Source organism: Triticum dicoccoides, chromosome 4B, assembly GCF_002162155.2.
Source record: "Triticum dicoccoides isolate Atlit2015 ecotype Zavitan chromosome 4B, WEW_v2.0, whole genome shotgun sequence".
Classification (NCBI taxonomy): Eukaryota; Viridiplantae; Streptophyta; class Magnoliopsida; order Poales; family Poaceae; genus Triticum; species Triticum dicoccoides.
The window spans coordinates 620,336,414-620,349,016 of NC_041387.1; the positions used below are offsets into that span (position 1 = coordinate 620,336,414).

The 12,603-nt window shown below is 46.2% G+C and overlaps 1 protein-coding gene and 1 non-coding gene across 2 annotated transcripts; one reads left to right on the forward strand and one right to left on the reverse strand.

Moving 5' to 3' along the window:
* Positions 1–3,027: 3,027 nt before the first annotated feature.
* TRNAH-GUG lies at positions 3,028–3,099 on the reverse strand. Its single transcript has one exon. It is a non-coding gene; the product is annotated as a tRNA-His (tRNA).
* A 250-nt stretch (positions 3,100–3,349) lies between these two features.
* On the forward strand, positions 3,350–7,851 carry LOC119291806 (uncharacterized G-patch domain protein DDB_G0278987-like). The gene is made up of 11 exons (XM_037570613.1): positions 3,350–3,524; positions 4,225–4,309; positions 4,429–4,508; positions 4,630–4,651; positions 4,736–4,829; positions 4,898–4,964; positions 5,104–5,194; positions 5,746–5,903; positions 6,745–7,023; positions 7,112–7,225; positions 7,385–7,851. The coding sequence occupies exons 1-11, from the start codon at positions 3,447–3,449 to the stop codon at positions 7,439–7,441; spliced, it is 1,125 nt and encodes a 374-aa protein (XP_037426510.1). The 5' UTR covers positions 3,350–3,446; the 3' UTR covers positions 7,442–7,851.
* Positions 7,852–12,603: the final 4,752 nt, after the last annotated feature.

Consider the following 12,603-nt stretch of genomic DNA (forward strand, 5'->3'; position numbering starts at 1 on the left):
TTGCCCTATAGTCCCAGTTTGTGTCTCCAACCGGGACTATAGGTCAAACCCCTTTAGTACCGGTTTGTGGCATGAACCGGTACTAAAGGTTAGCCCTTTAGTATCGGTCTGTGCCACGAACCGGTACTAAAGGTGATCGCGGGGCTCCGGCCTGACACCAGGCTGCCACCACCCATTTAGTACCGGTCGTGGCACGGACCGGTACTAAAGGGTCAAAACGAACCAGCATTAATGCATAGGCGTTCGAACCGGCACTAATGGTACCATTAGTGCCAGGCCGAAATCAAACCGGGACTAATGTGTCTCACATTAGGTCCTTTTTCTACTAGTGTACGAGTCATGAATCACCAAGCAAAGTTCTCATCGTCTCGAAGACTAGATCCACCATTACTAGGCCTCAGATCTCAACCACCATGACATTCTCCGCTACCGTCTTCACCATGGCAATCGAAATATTGACATATCCCATAATGTCAACAGACAATGAAGCTTCGTGTCACGCCCCCCTGAAGCCACATGGGCTGAAATAGTGGCGCACACAATCGAATCCCATCCGATCCAGCAATCTGCAGGCGTCAAGCACCCAATGAAAATCCCTGGCGGAGCCTTTCGGAACTCACCAAACGGCTAGATCAACGAGGACCAGCATCAAGCAGAACACCGTCTTGACACTAGAGGAACCCTAGGACCGCCGTCAGAGGGGAACGGATCCACGTCGGGAACCCCACATCTGTCGCCATCAACCACCTAGTTGGCCTTCACGCTGCTAGGGAGTGGTGGCACACCTGCCCTGGGAGCACTTCCAGATGTCACCAAACAACGCCATGAAGCCACGCCGCGCGTGTACGAGGTCGACCGCCGGTGCCGTCCGTCGATGCCATCTGGAAGGTGAGATCTGACGAGACCCTACACCATGTCTAGATCAGGCAGAATAGCTAGCAACAACCATCGATGCTTGAGCAACAACCCCGCTAGTTGCGCTACCCGCGTCCCAGGGCGTAGATCATCCTCCGGCCAGCCAAAGACCAGGCAACACCAGCGTCGCCGCAGAGCGGACTGGCAAGGCGCCCATAGCCAAGGCAACGAGGGAGGAGAGGAAGGAAAGAAGCCACCCTACCGCCACCGTGTAGTGCGAGAGGCTTTGCCCTTGCGACCCAGGCTCACGATGACGATAAGGGAGGGAGCTGGGGAGGGGTGCGCTTCCGGCGACCATGGTGGATGCCGCCTGAGTCACCCAGTGACGACGCGGGGGCCTCTCCTGTTCGATATGTTTCTGTCGTTTACTTCGCATATAAGATCTGACCGTATTTTTATTAAAAAATCAACATATGTAATATTAAATTTATGTAGTATAAAATTTAAGTTCATGGTGCACCAAATGATATCAATTTTGTATCATAGATGTCGATATTTTTAATTATAAAGTTGGTTAAATTTTATGAAGTTTGACTACAGATAAATCTTATTACGGTGTAGAAAATGACCAAAGGGAGTATGATCAATGACGGGACAGGCCGGCCGGTGGTACGTGGCGAAACGGCGGGTTCGTACGCGTTTGCCCGCCGATCGATCGTTTGGTGCTAGTGGCCGTCCCACTACGCCACTCCACCCCACTCGCCGACGACGAGGCGACCGGCCAGTCCACACTCTCCAGCTTCCCATCCCCGGAGCAGTTGCCTGTTTAGCCGGTAACACGTACCCTACTGCCTTTATTCATTGATCGTTCGCGGGCTAGCTTAGTAGTACTACTACTAACTAACTACTATTACATGAAAATGACATGCGTGCGTGCTAATATTGTCGAATTAAGTGAACGGCCATCAGCTTGTCATGCGACACGTACGGCCATCTCGTTTGTTTGTTCCTTCTTAATTAATCACCGGGCACCTGTTGACCGGCATGCACACACACGGCAGCACTGTGGAGGAATAACAATGGCGGGTGACGTGATGTGCGTTGGATTGCTCTTTGCTCCGATTAAATTCCATGGTGCGCGACGGCGACGGGCGCCGACGCCATGGTGCCCTCCCTAGTGGGGCTGCCGGTGCGCCGCGTTTGCTCGGAGCCGGCGACACGTCCACGCGGGATCTCGATAACTACCTAATTCTAGGGAGGCACGTAACGCGCGTAGATGCATGATCGTCGTCAGGCTCGGATATATTGATTGATTGAGTAGCTTTTGGATGATTTGGACACGCCGTGCCTCGCATGCGCTCCACGTACCACGTACCACGTAGCCGACCCGTTTCTTCGGTGCTGGGCACCTAATCTGTTGCTGTTCACTGTTGGAGAGGAGAGTGAGTCACCACGTTTCTCCCGTCTGTCATGCACTTTTCTGCCTAACGCTGGCTGTGACTCTGAGCAAATAATATCTCGCACTGGCAAGCTGCGGTCATGGGTGATGTATACGTGGATGGATCAGAGTCGTGAAAGAGACCGCGCAAAAAAAAGAATGTAGTTCGTAGTAAGTTCAATGGCGATTTTGGGCACTGATGGTGGTGGAGTCCATTTGCCGACGGCGCATGAGAACTGCATGCGGATTCCAGCTGCCTGGATGCACAGGTCAAAGAATGTGTAGCTGGTGACAGTGAACGATCACTGGAGTAAGTCTGACTTCTTCCTTTTTTTTCTGCAAGTTGGATTAAGTCTGACTTCTGACCAAGAATGTGCGTGATCGTCCCATCTGATAGACAGGTTGACGTGCAAGAAAATCCATCCATGTACACTGCTGTTATCTGAAGGAGATAGGCAGATAAATCACCCTTTGAACATGCACAAATTTCAGCAAAAAAACAAAAAACAAAAAAGGGAAGTGTGGCTGCTGGTGACAGTGAACGATCACTGGAGTAAGTCTGACTTCTTCCTTTTTTTTTTCTGCAAGTTGGATTAAGTCTGACTTCTGACCAAGAATGTGCATGATCGTCCCAGGTTGACGTGCAAGAAAACCCATCCATGTACACTGCTGTTATCTCTGAAGGAGATAGCCAAACATGCACAAATTTCAGCAAAGAAAACAAAAAAGGGAAGTGTGGCTGCTGGGATTCGAGCCCAGGTCTCCACGGCCACAACGTGGAATTCTCACCACTAAACTACAGCCACTTTGATGTCTCCAAAGAGTAATGAACTTATTTGTAGCATACGTGTGCTCCAATACGCTTCTCAAAATAAGAAACTTTCACTTCTGTACGGATCCAAGCCCAAGACAGTCTGGATGGGTCACGGAGGCAGGCCCAGTAGGCCCGTCAGACGACGGGCCGACGGTCAAGCCCCACCAACCCCGGAGCGCGAATCTCGAGGGAAGAGACACCGGCTCAAAACCCCTCCATCGCGCATTCTTAGGGTTTCCTCTCTCTCTCTCCTCTGTCCGGGCAACTCCACCCCCAATCCCCAACCGTACCGGCGGCGGCGAGCGCCGCGACGAACCCGCGCAGCGCAGCCCAGGCGCCATGGCCGCGCCGGAGGCACCCACGTGCTACGTCGGGATCGCGCGCCAGTCCGCCGCCTTCCGCCTCATGAAGCAAATGGTACGTACGCGGTCCCTCACCCGATCACCTCCTCGGGGAAATTTACGATTAGAAAATGTGCAAATTATGAATGTTTGTTACGCCTGGACTCGAGTTGGTAAGGTAGACTACATAGAGCACCTTACCATTCAGCAATTCATTTGAGTTGCTTATATGTAGGCTAGTTTACAGTTAAATTTTCCAGGAGTTGCTATTGGTCAGTCTGTTCGTGTAGCTAGCTACTTTCGTTAATGTTACAGAGATAGAAACTTACGCGTTTTTGCTAAAGCACATCTAGATGTGCTAAACCCTATTCCATTGATTTTTTGCGAAGATTCATGCATGTATTTTTCTTTTTTCTTCTACTTTTTATGTTTGGTCGAGTCACTTAGATGTGACAGGCCCAAACTTAACATATTGTCTTAGGATTGCTATATTCAAAGTTGCAAATATAGCGAATGTGTCTACTCATAGAGAGAAGTTAAAATTTATGCTATCTCAATGTGCTGCAACTGCACATAGAGTATGATTTATCTAAATTTGTGAGATTTTTTAGCAAACCTGTGTGAGGGGTATGGATAAATTGGCGTTTGGCATTTATGTAATTTCTCCCTAATCAGATACGTTTGTCAAATTGTACTGATAGTGACTGCGCATTGATTTAGAAATGGTATATTTTACTGATCTCTCCATGACTAGTTTTCTTCTTCTTGTGTGGTAGGGATGGGAAGAAGGTGAAGGCCTCGGGAAAGACAAGCAGGGTATAAAGGGGCATGTCAGAGTGAAACAAAAGCAGGACACACTAGGTATGCTTAGCTCTTTGTAGAAATACTGCTCGATTTGAGCATTTGTTGAGTAAAGAAGCATATTTGTCTGATTGGCCACGGGTGGGGTCGCTGAAATCCGAGTCTGTTCTCCTACGCAGGTGTTGGTGTGGACAATCCTCAGAACAAATGGGCGTATGATACCACCCAGTTTGATGATATACTAAAGAAACTGAAAGTGGTATGGCATGTAGTGATTATTTTCTTTGCTCCTTGTATGAATGAATTGAGATTCAAGTGTCTGATCATGTCCTTTTATCTTTTTCTTGTCATTTGGTAATGGCCCCTCTCTGCGCTGACAGCAATCTACAACTCCTGTTAAAGGTAGCATGAAAAGTCTGCATGTATGTTCTTTTTTTATAGTCTATTTTGTTAGTTATTGTTTAATGTTGTTAATTGTTTCTACAGAAATTGAGGATGTAAGCAGTTCACCTGACAGTACACCCAAGAAAGATAAACCTGCAAAAGATGAAGTCACTAAAGTTACCCGGCCTCAAGGAAGGTTGGTTTGCCCCTAATTTCGGTCCTTTGATTAATATTTTCTTGTCATCACACCATTATTTCTTACAGATACAAGAAAAGGGAGAGGGGGAAAAGTGTGAGGGGTTATTCAGCAGTTGATCTTGAAGGCATACTTGTGAGTGATTCTTTTCTTGCATGTTGATTCTGTCAGGCAATCTAGTTAGTGTCGATGAACATTTGTTTCCTCCTTCAGAGTGTGTACCATGTGTTTAACCTGTAATATCTTATAAGTTTGAGACATTGTGTTGGAACAGGTTCGGAAGAAGGAAAATGATTGCGAGGTGGATCAGGAAGTTCAACCATCATGTATGGAAGAGCCTGATATCACCATCGGCAAGGGTGCAGGTTGGCAACTCATCTGCAGATGTCCTTTAACTATTTTTTCCTGGACATGATTGCAGTGCATTGCATTAGCTATCGCCCTATAATTTATTTTTGCAGAGGTGCTTGAAAATTGGAAGTTAGAATTAAAGGGTGTGTATTTGATTAAACTCTAAAGTTTCCAGAATGCTTGCTAGTTTGGCTCTGGTTATCGATAATTTTGCATGTTTTCAAATTATATAGAAGTCTGGTCGTTAGGTTTCTACTTCTATACTTAGAACAACTGCAAAATACTCCAATTTTTTTAGATTGGTGTGTGCACTGCATATAAGTTAATTATCTGCTTACTGTTGTGAGATTTGCTGATTATACTGTTGATGAACTTGGTTAGAAAGGAAGTCTATGTGCCAGCGACTGTCCTTCTATTCTGCTGCTTAACCAAAAAAGCACATTTTTGTTGAATTTAAATTAGTGTGCTATTGTTCATTTCTTGTTGCTGAACTGTTCTGAAAATGTGCTATAAGAACTTCATCGAGGTTTTAGTAACTTTCAGTGTGAACTTAATGTTGATTCAGTATCCCAAGCTGAAGATGTGAACTGGTGGGGCCACAAGTTTGGATATGTATCAGGAGGCTTTTTAGGAGCAAAATCTCGCAAGAATAAAAAAGATAATTCTAATGTCCGTCAGATGTTTGGGGAAGATGATCAAGAAAATCTGTACAACCTTGTTCAGGTTAGTATGCACGACCCATAAGGTTCCCTGATGTCTTACTGTCAGCTCTGTTGTTTCTAAAATTGACCTTGAAAGGTTAAGTACCGCCCCTTGTTGGTATCTTGTCAATGCTGATGATTCTGGAAGCTTGTCAACTGCATCTAAGTACCTTGTTTGCCAATTAATTTCATTTGGCTGAGATTACATTCATACATTCTCACTTGAAGCAGTGAATTTCTGTGGATGAAATTTTGCATGGTTATGCAGTTTGTCTGATCTAATGTCATACAAACTGATATAATTCCCTGGTTGCCCCTGGTGTGCTATACCGCCCTACATGTAACGGTGGTTCATGCTTTAAGATTCACGTAGTCGTCATGTTCATTTTATGACATTTCATTTCACACCTTAAGAAAGTCGATCCTACATTGTCTAAATGTCCAAATCAAAGGTCAATGAGGCCTAGATTCAACTGCCACTCAATCATTAATTTCATTTTCAACGCCTAACATTAGAGATGCAAATTTGCAACCTTTAGGGTACCCTCCGACCCTACTTACTGCCACCAAATGAACTAAAGTTTCAGAAATGAAGTGAATTCTGAAAATTGAGCTCATTTTGTTGAACTAAAGAGGGTCCGAGGGTACCCTCAAGGTTCCAAATTTGCATGCCTACCTAACATACAGTGAAATATATTTGTAGAAGCTATACATGGGTATCACATGCTTTATAATGATGCATAGTACAGACACATAATAGCCGATTCTCAAAGCACGACCTGTGGTATATAACCAGCGGGTGTGGCCAGCATTTGTACCTCAATTCTCAATATATCCATTATTTACAAATGATCTCTCTGCAGGACAAAGCTACATCTGGAAAGCAGGGTCTTGGCATCAAGGACCTGCCGATGAAAGTTGGTGGCCAGCGTTGGAAGGGGAACAAAACCTCTCTTGGTGATAGTGATGAGGAAAATTCAACCCAGTCTGAATTATCAGAAGTGGAAGAAGATGAAGACGAGGAAGTATCTGCCAGTGATGCTAAAGTAAATGAAGTACATGTGAAAACCATAAAAGAAGTTTGTGTGGATGCTAAACCTAAAACCAAGTTCAAGAAGCTTTGCAAAAAAATTCTTCGTCAGGTATAATCTCATTTCTTCTTTCTGTGAGGCACTGAAGCTTATGGAAGCTGTTGAACACATGATGTTCATTATTTGTTACTCTTTGCAGGCTCCATCTCAGTCCATGAAATTGAAGGAGCTCAAGGAAGCTGTTGAAGAACAATCAACTATTTTGTCCGACTTCTCCTGTAGACGTGAAGCTCTATCATTCTTGAAGAGGAAGGTATATAACGCTTCAAATTGTCGTTTGGCAGGCCCTATTGATACATGTAGATTAAGCTTGTCTTGCTCATGCAAATCCATTTGGAAGTACCACTATTCTCATCTAAGCTTTTGTTGCCGTTGCTTACATCTGATTCACTTTTCTTGTCGAATTTTCCAGCTCCAGGGAAGCAAGAAATTTAATCTGGAGGGCAAAAGGGTGCATCTTGTATCATGAAGCAAATACGAAGCCTACGGGACACAATACGATTTTGCGTGTGGCTCCTGCAGTCATATATTTGTCGATTGTTGCTTCAGACAAGATACATACAGGCTGTGCACCAAGTGGCACGGTATAGATGTAAGGAGTCATAGGCCCTTGGGACGGGGGCCAAAATTTTGCAAATCTGGCTAGCTGCTGGAAATTTGAAAGTGTGTGCTGAGTCATCTGTATCGTAATATCCATGTAGCTGATGCGTCTATAGGTGTTTGTAATTTTTTTTGTTGGGTGTAGACTTGTATTTAGAGGATGGTTATGCCTATTGTGCATTGGCTGTCTCGGGTTTAGACTCGCTCATATAAGTCTCCAAACTCACTTTGCTCCATAAGTTTCCACATGCATATGGTCACCAACTATTTTTTCTTCCAGCTCGGCATCTCATACAAGTCTCCAAACAAACTTTGCTCCATAAGTTTCCACATGCATATGCTCATCAACTATTTTTTCCCAGCTCGGCATCGGTGTTCATTTAGCCAACAATCTGTAGGCAGTTATGGGGATATTTGTTCAGTTAATCCCGAAAAGCATAGAGTTCTAAACCTTGTTGAACCTTGATACACCTCTCATCTTTCTGCAAATGGTTGAATCTTCTTGCATGTTTTCACTGTGCTGTCTGAATCTTCAGGATTGAGTGAATCACATTTCGAACCAATCATGTTTGTGCATTGTGAAATCATTGATCTCCACATCTAGCCTTTACGGCTCCTTTGATACAAATGAATTTTGTTTGATTTTTGGAGGATTTGGATCCTTAGTATTTCTTTCCTAGGATAGTCGTTTCATTCGTAGCCTGAAATCCTTAGGAGTTTTTCCATAGTATTCATTTTGTTGGAAACTTTCCATCCACTCAAACCTCTATGTTGAATTCCTTTGTTTTTCTTGTGCTATCAGACACTTCCAAAATTTTATAGGGTACAAAAGGACGTGACACTTTGTTCCTGTGTTTTTCTTATTCTTGCATCTTTAGAATCCTGTGAATCAAAGAGGCCCTTGCATAGATATGACTTCTTGCTGGTGTACAAAGTGCAAGGGCATGAAGGCAAAGCGATGCCCTCTGTTACTGGATTCAAGCTGATCACTTGGATACACTACTAATATAAGTCATTCATGGTAGGACTGCATTGGAGCGATCCTCCGCGCCCTAGCCTTGTGCCGCAACGACACCCGGAGACTGGAGAGTATGTGAAAGGCCATTTGTACAGATAAATGGTTGAGCATTTCGAAGAAACTACTGACCACTCAATACATAAATAGCATGGATGCCTTACATAACATAAACATAATATACTCCCTCCGTTCCACCGCGCCCGCGTTTCCCAAAATCCAACTTTGACTGTAAATTTAACCAACGAGACCGATTGCGGCGAGGACAAAAATGATTGCGGCGGGGACAAAAATTATATCACTAAATTCATGTCGAAAATACGAATTCAGTGGTATAATTTTTGCTCCCGCCGCAGTCGGTCTCGGTAGTTAAATTTACGGTCAAAGTTGAATCTTGGGAAGCGCGGGCGCACTACATTGTGAAATGGAGGGAGTAACTTGTAATACCAAGAACAGTTCACATGACATGATCTATTAAGCACAACCACCCAGATATCGCTAAATACACAGCATGGACACATCTGGAGGGTGGGCAATGGTGAGAAAATAAACATCTGGTCTGATGCATGGGTGCAAGTATAGCGGACCAGAAAATTATTACCCCCCATGGGCATGGTGTCATCTCAAAAGTATGTGACCTTATCGACCCGGTAATGGGGCAATGTGGCGAGGAGTTAGTGAATGAAACATTTTCGCCTGTGGATGTTCAACATGTTATGGCTATTCCAGTTCCCACATTTTTTTTGAAAGATCCGTTTTTTTAAGAAAAGAAGGATGACCCCCGGCCTCTGCATCTAGGAGATGCATACGATCACTTTATTGATTATTCTTGAAGACCCTATAAAGTATTGCAACAATATGTCTGAAACCGTCATTTGGCAACATTGCCATTACTCCTATCCATACGATGAAGGGTGCTAGCTGGGCCCTATCATCAAAAGCCGGAAGCCCCAGCCGAGCCATATACCGGGTCTGGGGCACAAACCGGTCTGACGCACCCACATGTGTCGTCGCCGCCATCATTCCACAGGCCCGTCTTCAGAGCAGATATTGAGACTTCTACCTTGTCAGGCCACTCTACCATCGACGCCACCATGACATCAGGCATCGTCCTCCTCCTGCACGAGTCCATCTCCAAGCATCGGACGCCAAGTCCCCACTGCACCACGCTGCCAAGATCGGCCGCCATCAATGTTTAAGATGAAGCACCGCTCACCCACCCAACGTTCCCTCGAGTCCGTGTACACCCCAAGAATGACGCCCCCAAGGGAGAAACGACACAAGAGCGCCGCCGTCATCCGATCTACTGATCTAGGGTTTTCCCCGGGGTAGCAGATAGTTGTCTTGAACTTCTCCTTGGCGATGCCTTCAATAAGGAAACGCCGCAAAATAGCGCCGTCACCGCCGTCCTTGGCCAGGTTTTCACCCGGATCTGAACAGAGGACCTCCATTGAAAGATCCGGTTTTGCTGGGTTCATTGATTTAGCAAGGAGCATGCGGTAAACAAGTGATCAAGTGATCAGTGGGAGGGAACATCCCACAAATGAGATGGACGGTTTTGTTGCATGGAGTTTTAACAAAAATGGTGTGTTCTCTATCCGCTCTCGAGTGAAATCATCAGCACAACAGAAAATTGAGGCTTACTAATGTAATGGAGTGTGGAGTCTATGGGTCCCAATGGAATTTGAGACAAAATCTGGAAATTACACTGCCCTGCCAAAGTTAAGTTTTCCTTTGGGGAACACTTAGAGGGACTCTTCCCTGCCGTGTTAACTTGACAATTCAGCATATCAAGGCCTTAGGACAATGGCCGGCATTGGCGAGCTACGTGTTGAGCTGTAGGGCCCTGCCATGTTAACTTGGCAATTCAGCATATCAAGGTCTTAGGACAATGGCCGGCACTGGCGGAGCTATGTGTTGTCCCTGGATATTTTGTGAAGAAACACTGTTTTGGATGACACAATTTAAGAGAAATAGAGTATTTTGCCTCTCCAGAAAATTATATTTTGCTATTTGCCTCCTCAGTAATCCCTTGCTAGCTCCGCCGCTGATGCCCGGTGTGCAACATAGGAGCGGAAGATGTCACACACCTCCTTTTTAGATGCAGGAGAGCTTCAGAGGTTTGGCGTCTATTAGGGCTTGAAGAAATTATTGATAAAGCATGTGGTACTGATAGAGCAGGAGAACTGGTTCTTGATTTTCTGATCCAAACTCCAGCACAAGAATTTGAGCTCCTCAGCCATGTTAATTATTCATGAATTAGTGGCCATTACTGCATGGTACATTTGGTGGGAGAGGAGGAGAGTTGTTCACGGTGAAGTAACATAAAATGCAAAGCAGATGGTATCATCTATCCGAGCTATTACTGCTAATTATGTTGCTTCTTTGGCGCTCAAGGCAACACCTAAGGTGGATGGATGGTTGAAGCCCTCGGCAGGTGCCGTTTTAGGGGACAACTCCGGAAACTTTATAGTTGCGGCAACCGGAAAATCGATACATGTTAAGATGCCCTCTCTGCTGAAGCGATGGCTCTAAGGTGGGGGTTATAACCATGTGTTGCAACAAATTGATGTCAAACTCTGATAATATCGAGGTGTTAAAGACAATGAACAATGGAGGTCATTCTTTGGGAATAGTGGCTACTATCTTTCATGTTTGTTATAATCTGGCTTGCGAGTTTCCATGTACTTCCTCCGTCCGGAAATACTTGTCATCAAAATGAATAAAAAAAGATGTATTTTAGTTCTAGATACATCCATTTTTGTCCATTTTGATGACAAGTATTTTCGGACAGAGGGAGTACTTATTTTGATCAATGTAATAGGCTAGCAAATGCAGTTGCTCATGAGTTGGCTAGAATGGCTATGAGATTTCCTTTGTCTGTTTGGATAGATGATGCTCCACCAGAGCTAACCCCTCTTTCGTTGAACGATGTAATAGTTATCAAAAGCTAATAAAGAGAGGGAGTTATATTTATTAAAAAAAGCACAACGAGAGTCCCGGACACTGCACCATGCCAAAACACTAACAGATATATTTTTTTAGATCAACGACTAAACAAATAATGATTTCCCACTGCCGCACATATGACTTGGACGGGACAACGAGGGACCAAGCGACAACAACTCCACATCCGCCTCCTCCTCCCAACCCTAGCCGCCTCCTCCTCCCAACCCTAGCTACCCCTCCTTCTCACCATCTTCCCTCCTCCCTCCCTCGCCGCCGCGTGAGGCAGCCGCCGGGCAAGCCTGGGGCGTCAAGGATGGTGGCGGCGAGGCCTCGGTTGCCCTGCTCCTGTGCGGCTCCATTGGCAAGTCACGGCCGGCTAACAGCCGTGCAGGTGGTGGATCCGGTGTCCTGACCGCGCGGGCGACGTGATCCGGTGGTCGTTGGCGGCCGCCGCCGGCTTCTGCGGCGGTCGGTGTGCGCGATCTGGCGCCTCCCTTCCTCCCCTGTTTGGCGTGCGGGCCAGGCTGGTGGGGCCGCGCTTCCTCTCGATCGCCGGTTCTGTACAGGTGGTGCTGCTGGTGGTGGAGATCTAGTTCGGGCGAAATCCCTAGCTGGCCATGACCGGCCGCGCCGACGGCGACGCCTGAGGGCGTCGTTTCCCTTTTTGGAGGCGTCGGTATGGACTGATCTCCTCACTTCACCTTCCTCTAGGTCTCCCGGGCGAAAGCCCTAACTCCGTTGGGTGGCGGCGACGCTCACGACGTCGTTTCCTTCTTGAAGGCGCCGCTTTGGGAACCTTGGGGTTGGGTGGCGCTTGTGGGTGGTGGGCGACGGCGGTGGTGCGGCCCTTTCCTAGCATGGATTCACGTTCGTTGCTTGGAGATGGACCCGCGTAGATGAAGGTCGTCGGCTGGCGTCGTGGTGGCGTCAATGGCGGAGGACCTGCCAAGGCTCGCATAGGTGGAGGTCATCATTTGGCGTCATGGTGGCGTCGATGGCGGAGGACCTGCCAAGGTTGTCACCTCAATCTGCTCTAAAGATGGACTAGGGGAAGATGGCGGCGACGA